The sequence below is a fragment of the Anser cygnoides genome, chromosome 2 (genome assembly GCF_040182565.1).
Source record: "Anser cygnoides isolate HZ-2024a breed goose chromosome 2, Taihu_goose_T2T_genome, whole genome shotgun sequence".
Classification (NCBI taxonomy): domain Eukaryota; kingdom Metazoa; phylum Chordata; class Aves; order Anseriformes; family Anatidae; genus Anser; species Anser cygnoides.
The window spans coordinates 128,899,941-128,913,261 of NC_089874.1; the positions used below are offsets into that span (position 1 = coordinate 128,899,941).

General features: G+C 36.2%; 1 protein-coding gene across 1 annotated transcript; it reads left to right on the top strand.

Moving 5' to 3' along the window:
* The first annotated feature begins 497 nt into the window (after window positions 1–497).
* Window positions 498–11,944, top strand: XKR9 (XK related 9). Its single transcript, XM_013172475.3, has 3 exons — window positions 498–902; window positions 9,801–10,024; window positions 11,043–11,944. The coding sequence occupies exons 1-3, from the start codon at window positions 628–630 to the stop codon at window positions 11,678–11,680; spliced, it is 1,137 nt and encodes a 378-aa protein (XP_013027929.3). The 5' UTR covers window positions 498–627; the 3' UTR covers window positions 11,681–11,944.
* Window positions 11,945–13,321: the final 1,377 nt, after the last annotated feature.

The window sequence follows — 13,321 nt, forward strand, 5'->3', positions numbered from 1 at the left end:
AAGTTAAAGTTCTCAGAAGGAGTCACTTTTTTTTTTTTTTCCCCCCCATAAATTGGTTTTAAAAAACTAGTAGAGGTAAGCTTGTTTCTTAGTATCTTGCTACTGTTCAAAATTGTCTCAGTGGCTTCTTGAGAAGGAGAAGAATCGCCATGGTTGGGAGAGGGACCGCCCTCAGGAGGTTCAGAGGTACAGCTTCTCCGGCACTGATTCTTCACAGATGTCTCAGTACATTCTGCGTTTTGTTTCAATGGTCATGAAAATTGCTGTATGATAATTTAAAAATATATTATTATTACTGATGATCTTCCTTTTTCTTCTTAGGTTTGGGAACCCATAATGAAGAATGACTGCACCAGTTTAAAAGACAATTTAATTATTTTCCAGAATAGAGATGCGTCAATGAAGTTAGTTTAATATTTAAATCAAGAACACAGAAAAATGGAAGTCCTTTTGTTTTTATTCATCTTTCCATGATAAAAATATGCAACTTTTTTTTTTTTTTTCGTAAAGGACAATGAACAGGTGTTACCACCAGGAAGAAGACTCTGTTGTAAGAAAGCATTTAGATTTAATCCGACTTTCTTCGCGTGAAATGAGGACAGAATGACAACAGCAACAATCTAACACATGATGAAATATACCAAGGAGAATTTTATTTTTTTAGTTGGTGGAATTATAATTTATGTAGTTGATATTGGAGTGGATCTCTGGGTAGCCAGTAAATATTTCTATCAGGGACAATATACTTGGGCTATATTGATAATCAGTTTTAGATGTCTTTCATCACTAGTAACTCAGATATTCAGTTATCAGTGGTTTAAAAATGACTGTGAAGGTCCTGATCCTGAGAAGCTCAAATGGATTTTTCTGGTTCATTTCTTTCACTGTGGAATTTTTATAAGGTAAGCACTTTATTATTTTATTTTATTTTATTTTATTTTATTTTATTTTATTTTATTTTATTTTATTTTAAAATGAGAAATCATACTGCTTTTGGCCAGTTTACTAAGAAATTCCAGTGCCAGGTTATGATGTTAATATGGCTTCAGGGACACTGCTGGTATTAACAATAACTACTCCACATAAGTGAGTGAATTTTGTCTGCTTATGCCAGGGGTAAATTATGCCAGGTTTTGATGGTAATGTAGATTTTTTTCTTTTTCATTTGACCTATTAATAATATTCTATTTGATTCATCAGCCTTTTGATAGGTCATATTTTAATAAGATTTCTTTACAGAGGAATACTCTTGTACCTGATAAAGAAATGTAGGTTTTTAAAGTGATGTTAGGAAGATAATTTGTGTGGTTACATTAGCTGGAGTAAGTTACATAGCTGAAGTAAGAGGTAATATGTGAATTCAAAAGTCTAATAAAACTTAGAAAACCACCAGAATTTGGGAAAGAAATGAATAGTTCAATACTAAGTAAGAATACTTACTGCAGGGACTGAATTAATGGTGACAGGCACCTTTGTTTCCTGACAGGTGTATGTCCAGGAGTAGTTTAAGATACCATATGTTTAACATTCTTTCTTTAGCTTCTGTGGTGGTGTTACTGTAAAATTATCATTATAGAGATCATTTTTGCTAAGATTTTACTTTTATTGTAAAACTGATTTGAAAGATTTTGATAAAAAGTCCTAAGGACCTGAATTTTCATTATTTTGTGTAAGTAACATTCAATAAACCTGAGCAGATATAGACTCCTCGGAGGCATTTAATAAAATGCTTATTTAAAATGCCTCTTTTAACTTCCTATATTTATGCCAATGTAAAAAATCCTCTAGTATACATATTTAATTCATCTTATATTATCATGGATTAAGGAAAATGATGAAGTTTCTACATACAACAATTAACTTTATATATAAAACTTTATATATAAAGTTTTAACTTTAAAATTAACTTTAACTTTAAAAATTAACTTTTTATATAAAATATATATATTTTTTTCCTTTTGTCCAACAGCTTTGCTTTTCTGCTACTCCTCTTACAATTCTAAAGTCTTAGACTTCACAGAGGAGTATTTACTGCCAGGTTTTATCTTTCTGATGTCAGGCAGTAGAAAATCTTAAAATACAATATTTTGAAGGAAAAAAAAAATCTCTGTTCACTTTCACGAATGGTTTTATATTCAAATCCATGGACATAGGTTGGTTCAAGTGATGTTTATAAAGACCCAGCCACAGGGACACTACCATATTCTGCCTTTTAGAGGGGATATCTCTGGGCCCACTGTGGCCTGCTCCTTTTTGTCCACCTCCAAGTCTTGTCATCTTCAGGTTTGGCTGGGAGTGCCATCCTTATGTTGCAGCTTACAAAGCTGCCCCTCTGAGATTTTTTTCTTACAAAGAAAATTCAAGCCCTGACCTCAGTTTCTGATAACTGATGATAAATGTTAAGCCAGAAACTACAGTGTCATATGGTAAGCCTCCCTTCTTCCTCTTTCTCTACCATGACATCATTCTCTGTAATCTGTATCAGACTGTAATTCTGGCTTGGTGTTAACACACCCAGGTTTCCCCTAAAATCTCCTGCTGATTTGTGCCTATCTTTAAGACCTCTCCTTTAAACGCGAAATTTTAGGATTCAGATCCAAATTCTGATCATCTGCAACTCTTGGTTATGTAATCTTGACTAAAAAGCTGCATCTGTTCAAAATACTACCTCTACACACACATTTTTAATAGATTAATTCTTACACTTTCCAATGAATACATCTTACCATGAATTTCTATAATTTCCAAAATGTCCTTCCCACAATTAACCCCATCTTCTCTTAGTGGCTTGTTATCTAGTAAATGTAATTTTGCCCTTTGCAGAGTCAGTGTAGCCATCTTGGTCACCTGTTCTCTATTGCACAAATAATGTTTTCTCCTGTGCTTCTGCTTACAGTTGGAAAAAAAAATCCAATTTGATATATAGAAATTACAAAACTCTTTGAGCCACTCCTCAAAATTCATCAGTGTGATAATGCATACAGTAAAGTATAAGCTGATAACAGCAAGCTGACACCTCTGCTTGTAGCTGATCATCTGCTGTTATATACTTCAATAGGAAGTATATAACATTTGTTTTCTTAGGTGTATTCATGTGCACTTCCTTCCTGCCCTCCTTCTTGGTCATCCAGAAAATTTAGACAATGGGTCTCCCAGGTTTATTTCTATAGTCAATACAGTCAAAACAGATATTGTCAGAAGTCAGGTCACAATTATTAAGGTGAACTTCCCCAGGTTGTCATCTTCCCCAGCCACCAAAGAGGGAAGCAGGGACCTAACCAGTAAATACTGACTCAGCCAGAGAACTTAGAATGCCTGAAATTGGAAGATGTGAATACACCTTACCAAACTCGCTCTTTCCTTCCAAGCTTCCTTCCTCCCTCCCTCCCTTCCTCCTTTCCTTTCTTCCGGTTTTGTAATCACACTGTCAGTGCTAAGTAATAAATATTGAAATCACATGTGCATACATATATGAACATAATACATATACACATAAAATATAGAAATATTATAAATAATACATAATATTATATAAATAAAAAGAAAATTTTAAATTATTCCATATATAATAGCTATGTTTTATATGAAATGTTATTCTCTGAAAGTAGCTTTTAAAGACAAAATTTAGGTGTTAAAGTATATATTAGCCATGCTGACTAAATTTATTTTAATCGTGACCCATTTAGATGGGTCTTACAGATGTCAGTAGAGTTAAGAACAGGCTGCAGCATAACAACTGACGTTAAGAAGATAACGCAGTCAGTGAATGTGGAAAAAAGGAACATTTTCATGTGGCCCGTATGAATTCACTGACTTGTAGAAGTTTGCAACATCAGTCAAGAACACTTGAGGAAGACTAAATTTTAGCAAGTAATAAACTTCTCTGTCAGAATAGCAGACCATAGAGGCAGCTACTGTTGTGATAGTGAAAGTTGCTATTGTGCCTTTTGATGCTTAAAGAAAGGATCAAGATGCCCTACTCCTTTAAAAAGAAGCAGATGAAAAAGATTTTTTTTGCATATTTTTAAAGATGAATTCTAAATACATGAGACATCAGAGCAAATGCAAGTGCTCTGTTAAACGTATTATTCCATGACATAAAAAAAAATAAAAAAGAAAAAAATAAAAGTGATGAGAAAAATGTAGTCGAGATAGATACTGTCCAGTTATATTTGTACAGCTTTAGCATGTGGTAAACCACACCCAAATTAAGAGTGGATCAAAAACGAAGACTGAAGCTGGTAATGTGCCTCCAGCAATGTTGTGTACAACAAGAAGATCCCCAAGACAAAGTAATTAGGAAGGTATTTAAGATAAGTCGTCAGTGAGGTACAGAATTAATTAAAGTGGAAGGTTTGTAATGCTACTTAAGTGAGTTAGAAGTCATAGAGTAATATGTACTTGCTCACTTTTTCTTAACAAAACTTTTCTGCCCTGAGGTATTGACATAGTCACATCAGTTTCCTGGACTTAATCCAAGCCTTTTGATACTTAGATTAGGTTTAATGTGCAGCAGAGAAGAAATTTCCTTTGATTAAGGATTTATATAGTTCTGCGAACTGTGACTGCCTGACCAGAATTCAGAAGGGACAATTGTTGCTGCCAGGTCTCTCTCACTCTCTCCTTCCATGGAACTATGACTTTCCAACCGGCACCCAAATCCTCATCAGCGCAGTTTGGTGAGATGGGATGTGTACCGTAGTACAGGGACTGCAGTGGAAATTTTAAGAGGAAGCAGGTGACATGGAAGCACTGGCAAGACAGCTTGCCCGTGGTGTTTGAAGCCATGAAATAACAAAAGCAAGTAGCTGTCACATTTGTGAATTTCCTGTCACATTTAGAGAGCCTAAGCCTTCCTAATGTTACAGGAGAATACAAGGAAACTTCATCCCTTAAGAAATGATGAGGAAACTGTAGCAGCAGCTCAAGAACAGAGATGCCTGATCTGTGCTTAAATGAGTGTTTATAACAAGGAGTCCTAACATCTGTTCTCCACAAAGCAACACTACAAGGGCAGGAAACTTTTTATTTTTTTTTCTTTCCCCTATCAAAGTGAATATGATATTTAGAAACACTGATAATTCTTTACTGTTTGCATATGACAATTAGAGTTGTAAAGAAATCATTTTTCGTTCTTTTGTCTTCCAAGTAGTTTGTATATTTAATAAATGAAAAAAGTCTTTAATGAGTTTAGAGAGGGAAAAGTAAATGGCAACCCTATATCTGTCTGTACTATTGACACACAACCATACCCATCTCACCCTGAGTTGAAGACACACCTCTATCTAAAGTATGTAATCAATCAAATATTTTTAATTAATACATTTTTTATTCCAGTTGAAATAGTTTTAACAACTTTTTTTTACTTTTTTTTTTTCCAATTTGTGAATATTGGAACAAAACGCTACTATGGCAATAGATATATTAATGTAGGAATAAAGTGATGATGGGTTCAGGGCAGGTGCAGTGTTTAGGTGAGCTGTGGTCATGAAAAATGGAGAATATTGAAGCCTGACCTGTCCCTTAGTACAAAATGAACTCTTCCTGTGGCTTTGAATGCACTAGTCCAATGCTAAGCCTAAAAGTTGACTATAGGTCCTTCCTAAAATATTGCGTACCAAATGGGCAGTTGGGTATGGGAATATAAGCTCAAAATATCCTTATAAAATGAAAGATCTGTCACAATGAACTATAGTGAGTAACAGAGATATGTGGAGCTCAGGGAATACCGTCTTGCTTAAGTAGTTAAAAAGCCATGGAAATATTTGGACTTTTATAGAAAAAATAATGTATTTTATACAATATTCAGTCAGAAGCAGACTAACCAAAGTAACTACTGCTAGTGAAAAATACTATAGAATACCTTCTTATAACAATAGAAACCTAGTATACCATGCTAGGCTTAGAAGGAATACACTTCTGAAAACTGACAGGTGATTTCAGGTGTGCATCCAACTGAAATATTCCTTTTACAATGTGTCTGCTCTTTGCCTTTCATATCATTTGCTCTCTCAGCTGTGAGCTCTGCAGCTCAAAATTTATGCAGCTGGTTTCCACTTCTTGCTGCTTGGCCAAACACAGGCTCTGGTGAATGAGTCCACGGACAACTAACAGATTGGTCTACCCAACTGTTTTTTCTTGAAAACATTATAAACTCTCCAGATGTTTACATCTCCAATGCAAGAACCAGATGCTTTGGTATCCTAATTGTTTTATAAACTGAAAAAGCTATAGATGGCTTGCCAAGCAGTTTAGTTCTTTGCTTATGGGAGATTACTCAGAAAACAGTAAAATAAATACACAAAAGCATAAAACTAGAAAACAGTTTCCTTTGGGAGTAAATAATGGATTTAGAGCCAGCTCACGGAATCAGTGTGCAGCCTGAGTGTCAGGGCTGCAGTCTGTAGAGTCTCTGTTAGGAGAAGGACAAAAGATCTTCCTCTAAGGCTCCTCAGTAGTGGCATAACTGCCCCACGCCTTCTGCTGATGCTTCCAGGTTGCAAGCCTGGACATTCTCGCTTTTACATATAACACGCTTAATATTCCAGGAAATAAATCATGATTCCTCTAGTATGCACTTAACCCAGGACCTGCAAATCCTGACTCTTTCACTTGTAGCAGCAGAAAGGCCCCTGTCACCGTGTCCCTTGGGGTCAAGGGATTTGGTCTTTAAAGATGATGAAGGTGTTAAACTTCTAACATCTGGAGGAACCAGGAATCTGTCTGAGCTTCTCCAGGAAGCTGAGGTACTGAGTACTCAATACTGAGGTACCGAGCTGAGCTTACTGTCCGAGCAGTAAGCAAAGGGGACTGTGTTTCAGTGCCAAATTGGGATGAGATCGGGGTGTCAAATGATCTCCTGCGCACAGTTTTCTATATAAAGGAAATGCAACTGCACAGGTTTCATGGGATTCATAGTGTATATTTTCCTGTGAACAACCAGGGAATTGGGAATCTACAGCACTTTAGCATGAATCTTGAAGTCATCTAGGATGCAGCCTCAAGGAATGGAAGTAGGGGCCAGGCTAAGGGCATAGGGCCTTGACTTTCTCAGCCTGCATGTTTGCAGACTTGCATAAATGTGTGAGATAACTTAGTGATGGTCTGTGATGTTCTGCTTGATTTCTCCTAAAAACAAATCCTAATGAATGATGCAGTCTTCATAATCTAGATGACTAAATTCTTCTGTCAAGAGGGAAGACCTTTAGCAATGTTTATGATGTTAGAAAAGTTGGCTGAATAACAGTGAATTTTCTTGAGGAAGGATGGCTTTTGTTGTTGGATGTAGCCCAAATGGGTTCATTGGAGAAGAATATTAAAAGCTCAAGTGATCTGGGAAATGCAAAGGCAGAAATAAGGTTGAAAGTGATGTCTGAAGGCTGTTAGGCTCAAAACTCTATTTATGGGCAAATATATTACTTGTAAAGCCAATAAATTATTATATAATTAAAATCTCCGTAGTTTATTCCAAGAATCATTATTAGTCTGCATCCATTTATTACTAGATATGAAAAAATGCTTCTATGCATAAAAAGTTTCAGTAGTAGTAATCCATTTAGAGTTGTTATACATATTTCTTGCTTCCTATTCCCTTTCCTGTTGTTTTGCTCACCTGTCCTCTGCTCCTCTGAGCTCAGCAGTTTCATTCTGGTGTAAGGGGGCGTTACAGTTATCAGTTTCTGGAGTCTTGTTGGAAGGAATATGAGGTTCATGTTGATGGCTTCTTCACGCTAGGACTCTGGGACTTTTTTGGATATTTGCATTTGGACTTTGCTTTCTCTTAATTTATCTGCAGCTTATTATGCATCAAAATTTAGTACCTATGGTTCCTTTTACTCATGTTAGATGCTGTTGCTGTCTTTTTTACCCCTAAAACCACTTTCATCTGTCACTAGGTCAGCACTTCAGAATGTGAGCTTTAATGAGTAGTTTACAGCCTTGTTGTCTCCAATGCCAAGCCATGCTATGCATTACTATTCTGCACTGCATCTCAGGGCCTCTGCTATCAAACCAGAATTATATTTCTCTATATTACTCCACTCTCTATACTTGCCTGTACTCTGACATGTCTATTGGTGGTAGGGGGATGATTGGACTAGATGATCTTGGGGGTCTTTTCCAACCTTAATGATTCCATGATTCCATGTCATCATGTTAGTAATGTATATATCATTCAAGATAGAGTATCTGCTTGTAACTGTAACCCATATAAAAGCATGACTGGACCACACAAAAACAAACAAAAGAGCCAACTGTTCTATTAGATTTATTATTATTATTATTATTAATTATTATTATTATTATTAGTAGTAGTAATTTCCTGTGAAAAATACAAGCTAAACCAAGCTTGGTGTAGCTAAAATAAGAAAAACAAAATTGCAGGCAAGTCAAGAAAACTTCAAACAGAACAAGCCTGACAAACATGAGTCCTGAGGCCTTGCAAAGTCAGTACAAAGCTTATGTCCTATTACTAGCAATGGCAGTGACTATTACAGTGCTTCAGTTACGAGGTCTAGTCTACAACCTTCACAGCCAGTGCTACTAACCACTTGAAATGAGGTAACTGGCAGAAGAGAGCAAGCGTTGCTTTGCTTCAGGATGAGAACAGTTCAGCTGGCAAGAGTTCGTTAGCTGTGAGAATCTGTTCCTGTGGAGTTGCCTCAATTTCATCTACTATAGACAGAGCATTACATACTGCCCTTGGTTTCCAAAGCACTAGTGCAATGAACCACAGAATTCCCCATGGCTTAGTGTGTGTGTGAGTCCATGAGGGACAGTAGAAATACCATAATTTGCAGCAGCTGTAGTTCTGGTCCTGTTTTCCTAAACAAGGCTTGTAAAAATTACCATGAACAAAAGCTGGTTCCTCTCTTAGCTATCAAAATGGTTTTTGATTAAAACTTATTTGTTCTCTTCCTTGTGAGGTGCTATGTCCTCCTTCAGGCCTGAAGCAAAGGCCTTGAAAATGGGAATAAAAGCTAGAGATTATTTATCTCTAAGCATGGCATTAGAGACATCCTGATCAGAAAAAGTTCTTTACTAGACATAATGCATCACAGCCAACTCACTAACTAATTCTGTGTATCTTCACATTTTCTGCTCTTTTAGAGGAAATTTTAATTTAGTCTTAATTGAAAATAAACCATAACTGTTCTAAAAGTCATTCAGGTGCGCTCATTTGCTAAGGGAAATAGCTTGTTCTTGTAAAATTACTCAGATAAAAGAATCTGTAGTCCCAGGAGATCTGTGTCTTGAAATAAATGTTCTGAAATTAAAGTCTTCCTGAGTATTTAGAAAAGAACATTTGAGTGACTTTTTTTTTTCAAAAATCCTGTTGTATGTTTGCAGTTCATCAGTTGCTATCCTTGGGGGTTATAGTCTTATATGGAGTTGGATATTCACAGCTGGATATTCACTAATTCCCTTAAAAGGATAGAAAAAAGGTAAATGAGTATCTCATAGAGACTGAGAAGAGATGCTGAGGGAATTTTCAGAAATGTGTTACCTTTCAAGAAATAAAAAACTAACAAAATAACACTTGTAATCTTTATTCAGGGAAGTCTCATTCTCTTCTAGTAGTTTTTACATTGCATCAGTATCAGTGGGCATAAACGATTATCTGATATCACTGATACCAGACAGATACCAGACTAGATTTTATCTTAGCAGAAGGTGCTGGACTACATTCAAAGAAAAAAATTGAATGAAAATGAAATGGGAAAAGTCTTTGTTAGCCTATATAACTTTATAGAGTCGTACTTTCAAAAAACACTGCCTAATCAAGTCTCTCTTTTTAATAGGTATTGGTTTGCTTTGAAGTATGGCTGCCAAGCCGCATTTAAACAAAAGAGCAGTGGAGATGTATCAGAAACAGACCATCCCAACTTCATTCAAAAACAAGCCATTGATGTAATGACTGATATTAACATGCTCAGGATATTCAAGACTTTTCTGGAGACCACACCACAGCTTTTTGTCCAGATTTATGTACTCATGGAACACAACAACCATAATTTCTCTCAATGTGAGTCTTTCTTTCTCTATGATTTGAAAGTTGAGTCTTTTACCAAAAAATATAGCTCATGTTATTGTATAAAAATTTAAATGTACCTTGGAAAACACACACTGTGTTGTATAATTGCTTTGCATCTAGTTATAATTTCTGTCTAGTAGATGATCCATTCTGCTAAATTCATGGGAAGAAGGTTTCACTGTACCAAGTCATTAATATAAGCATGGTACATCATTTGAGAATAAGCTGTTGAATGTCATTAGCGTATGCATTTCGGAACCATTAGTGTGCACATAATTACAGTTCTTTTAAAATGGCTAACTGGACATCTTGAAATTGGTAATGTATCAAGAGCAGCCCTGTGACTTGGTCACTACCCTCATCCACACTTTACAGGTAAGGGACAGAGTCATAAAAAAAAGGATATGCCAGCACTGCAGAATGCCATATGAGGAAGAGATATTGGTTTAACTCTCAGAAGCAAGAGAGCAGGTACACTATTTTCAGCTCTGAAACTAGCAGCAGTATGGGCAAGACATTGACCTGCTCACGGCTGGATTTTATCTAACCAAATGGAGAAACCTACATCGTTGTCTAGTGTTTTTTCATGGAGTTGATAAGTACTCAGATACAATGGTTAGATGAACCTCATCTTAAATATGACCATGTGAAGGGTCAAGTCTCAGTTATAGGTACCTACATTATAAACATCCCAGCCTCAATATCAGTTTCTGAAACCTATGATTTCATGGTCTTTTTTTGCAACACCTTGGGAGGTTCTAAGTCACCCATGTACACAACTTTGGTGAAAACAGCAACAGCAAGAGATCCCAAATGGCAATAGATGCCTAGATTTAGGTAACTAAACTGAGCCTTAAAATTAAGGTGACTTGTTCAGGAACATGGAGGAAATATCAAGTAGGTACAAGGAAAGCGCAAACAAAGCCTGAACTTGTCCAAAATGTCAAAAATTGTAATGTAAAATAAATATATTTATTAGGTCTAACAGTTATCCTTTTGTTTTGTTTAGATGCCGCCATTATTATGTCTTTCTGTGGTATCTCCTTTTCAACGGTTGATTATCAGATATCATTACGAAAATCTCTGCCTGATAAAGACAGATTTCATGTACTTTCCAAGTTGGTGTATCTCTTCTATAAATTGCTTACCATCACTTCTTGGATACTCAGTATTTCACTGGTCACTCTACTAAGTGCTAGAAGTTCTGTAATTCTGCTGATACTTCTTTGGAGCTGTGGCTTTGCCTGGACTTTGAAACAACACACAACATTTTGCAAGTCTAAGGAGATGGAATATCTGTACAGAACTGTTGTTGGAATCATCCTACTTTTTACCTTTTTTAACATAAAGGGGAGAAAAACAAAAGTTCCCATTTCTGTTTATTATGCTACTCACACACTTGTAACTGTAGGCATTTTGCTTGTATATTGGGTTTGGAAACCCTCTGTTGTCAAGGAAATACATTTTACAATTGTGGGCATCTTAACTATTCTCAGTCTGGTGTTAGGTATTATTTTTCTTGTTGTTTATTACAGGCTCTTTCATCCCACTGTTTATTGCAAACAACAGACACGTTTCGATGAAGTTGATACAGAGGCAAGAGACAATGTGGAAGCTGGTAGATTTCAGAATTTCATAATGCAATGAAGAGTATAGATTTTTATGTAGACTTCAAAACAAACACTTGCTGCACAGTCTTTGTTTTTTGTGTATTTTCACTAAGTAGCACTTAATGGACCAGAGTTATTGGCTGTGAATAACCATTGTTTTTTTGTGATGCTGTACAAATCCTTTATAACATGAATATTTTTCTATGTGCTGGTCAATGTTATTTTTTAAAATAGAAACAATTTATCCCTCCAACCCAATTCACTGTTTTAGTTTCAACCAATGTAAATGAAACATAGGAAAAGCTAAAAGTGAATCAAATGAAAGCTGTCATTACTGGTGTATTCTGTTTGTGTTGCTTCTGTTAAAAACAAGGCTTACTATTGTTGCTGGAAGGAAAGAGGAGTGCATTTGAAATAATCAGGGGCAGAAATCTGTTAGCTGTCTGCTTTTTCCCATTACTGTAAAACCTGCAGTTTTTCTTTAGATGAGAATAGCTACAAAACTCACTAACTTTTCCTTAAATTTTCCCTAAAGAAGAATAGTTTTGATTTATGGTCCAATCACTCTCTTGCCACAAGGAAATTTGGGGAGATATTTTAAAGCACTTTATCTTCTAGGTGTTTTAATGACTCCTTTATTGCTTTTGTTCTGCCAGTCTTTCACACATGCTTTTGTGTTCAGGAGTGATGCCAGTTTATTGTTCTGGATTATAATAGCCGCCTGAATGATTTATTGATAGCAACAGGATTCTCAGATATAAAGGAAGAATCTTCCTTGAAGCTTTCCTCTCCTTCAAGCTCTAGAAATTAAATGCTGGTTTCCACTGAAAGAAGAGGAGGCTAGGCATGCAGTGGTACAGCTTCTTTTGTCTTTGTCACTAGAGAAAAGTGGAAAGGGCACCAACTGTTCTTTTTCATACATTACACTTGCAGGAGGTGACAGTGAGTAGGGCTGAGAAGTTATGGAATAACCAGTTTGTGCATCAAAACTTTTTGATAGAAGGCAAGAGTGAAACTAGACAGCATTTCAGTCCAATTTTCAAATGCTAAATCAACAGCAGTAAATGCTGTACAATAAAATAAAATTCATAGCCACTATTTCATCAGAATCAAAACCTAAAGTGAAGAGTCTTTCAGAGCTGCTGGTTTTACAGCTGAGTTACGGAAAGTGGGCCTCCTTCTTTCTCCTTCTTTTCTCTTCCAATAATTCACATTTGCAACTAGAATAGCCACAGGCAAAGGGAGGAAATGGGGCTTGAGAAAAGAGACTAGAGATAAGCACAGCTGATAAACTTTGCCAGGAACAAAATCTGTTAGCATTATTGATTGACAGCAAACATCCCTGACACTTTGGGGGAAGGGCTGATGCTCTGGTTGATAGGTTGCTGAAGAGCTGATTTCTGTGCCTTTTGTGTCAAGTCCACGGACTGCAGACCACCTTTTGATTGTTACCCTTCTAGCCTGAGCAGAGCTCAGTGAATTTTCTGAATGTGCTTCTTTCCTGGTGCATTGTCAAACCAATTGCTTCCACACTTCTCTTCACCAAACCAATCATCATTTACATCTCCTTAATCCCACTCAAGGAAATTAATTGCTAGGTGCATAGCTTGGACTTCATGGTCTGTCTTTCTGAGCATACATGAGAAAAAACAATATAGTAAGAAGAATTTACTTCTAA

Excerpts from the sequence above, each read along its gene's own strand:
- XKR9 (XM_013172475.3), top strand. The coding sequence starts at position 628 with ATGATGAAATATACCAAGGAGAATTTTATTTTTTTAGTTGGTGGAATT. Across the intron at positions 903-9,800 it reads CACTGTGGAATTTTTATAAG|GTATTGGTTTGCTTTGAAGT; the intron begins GTAAGCACTTTA and ends TCTTTTTAATAG. Across the intron at positions 10,025-11,042 it reads CAACCATAATTTCTCTCAAT|ATGCCGCCATTATTATGTCT; the intron begins GTGAGTCTTTCT and ends TGTTTTGTTTAG.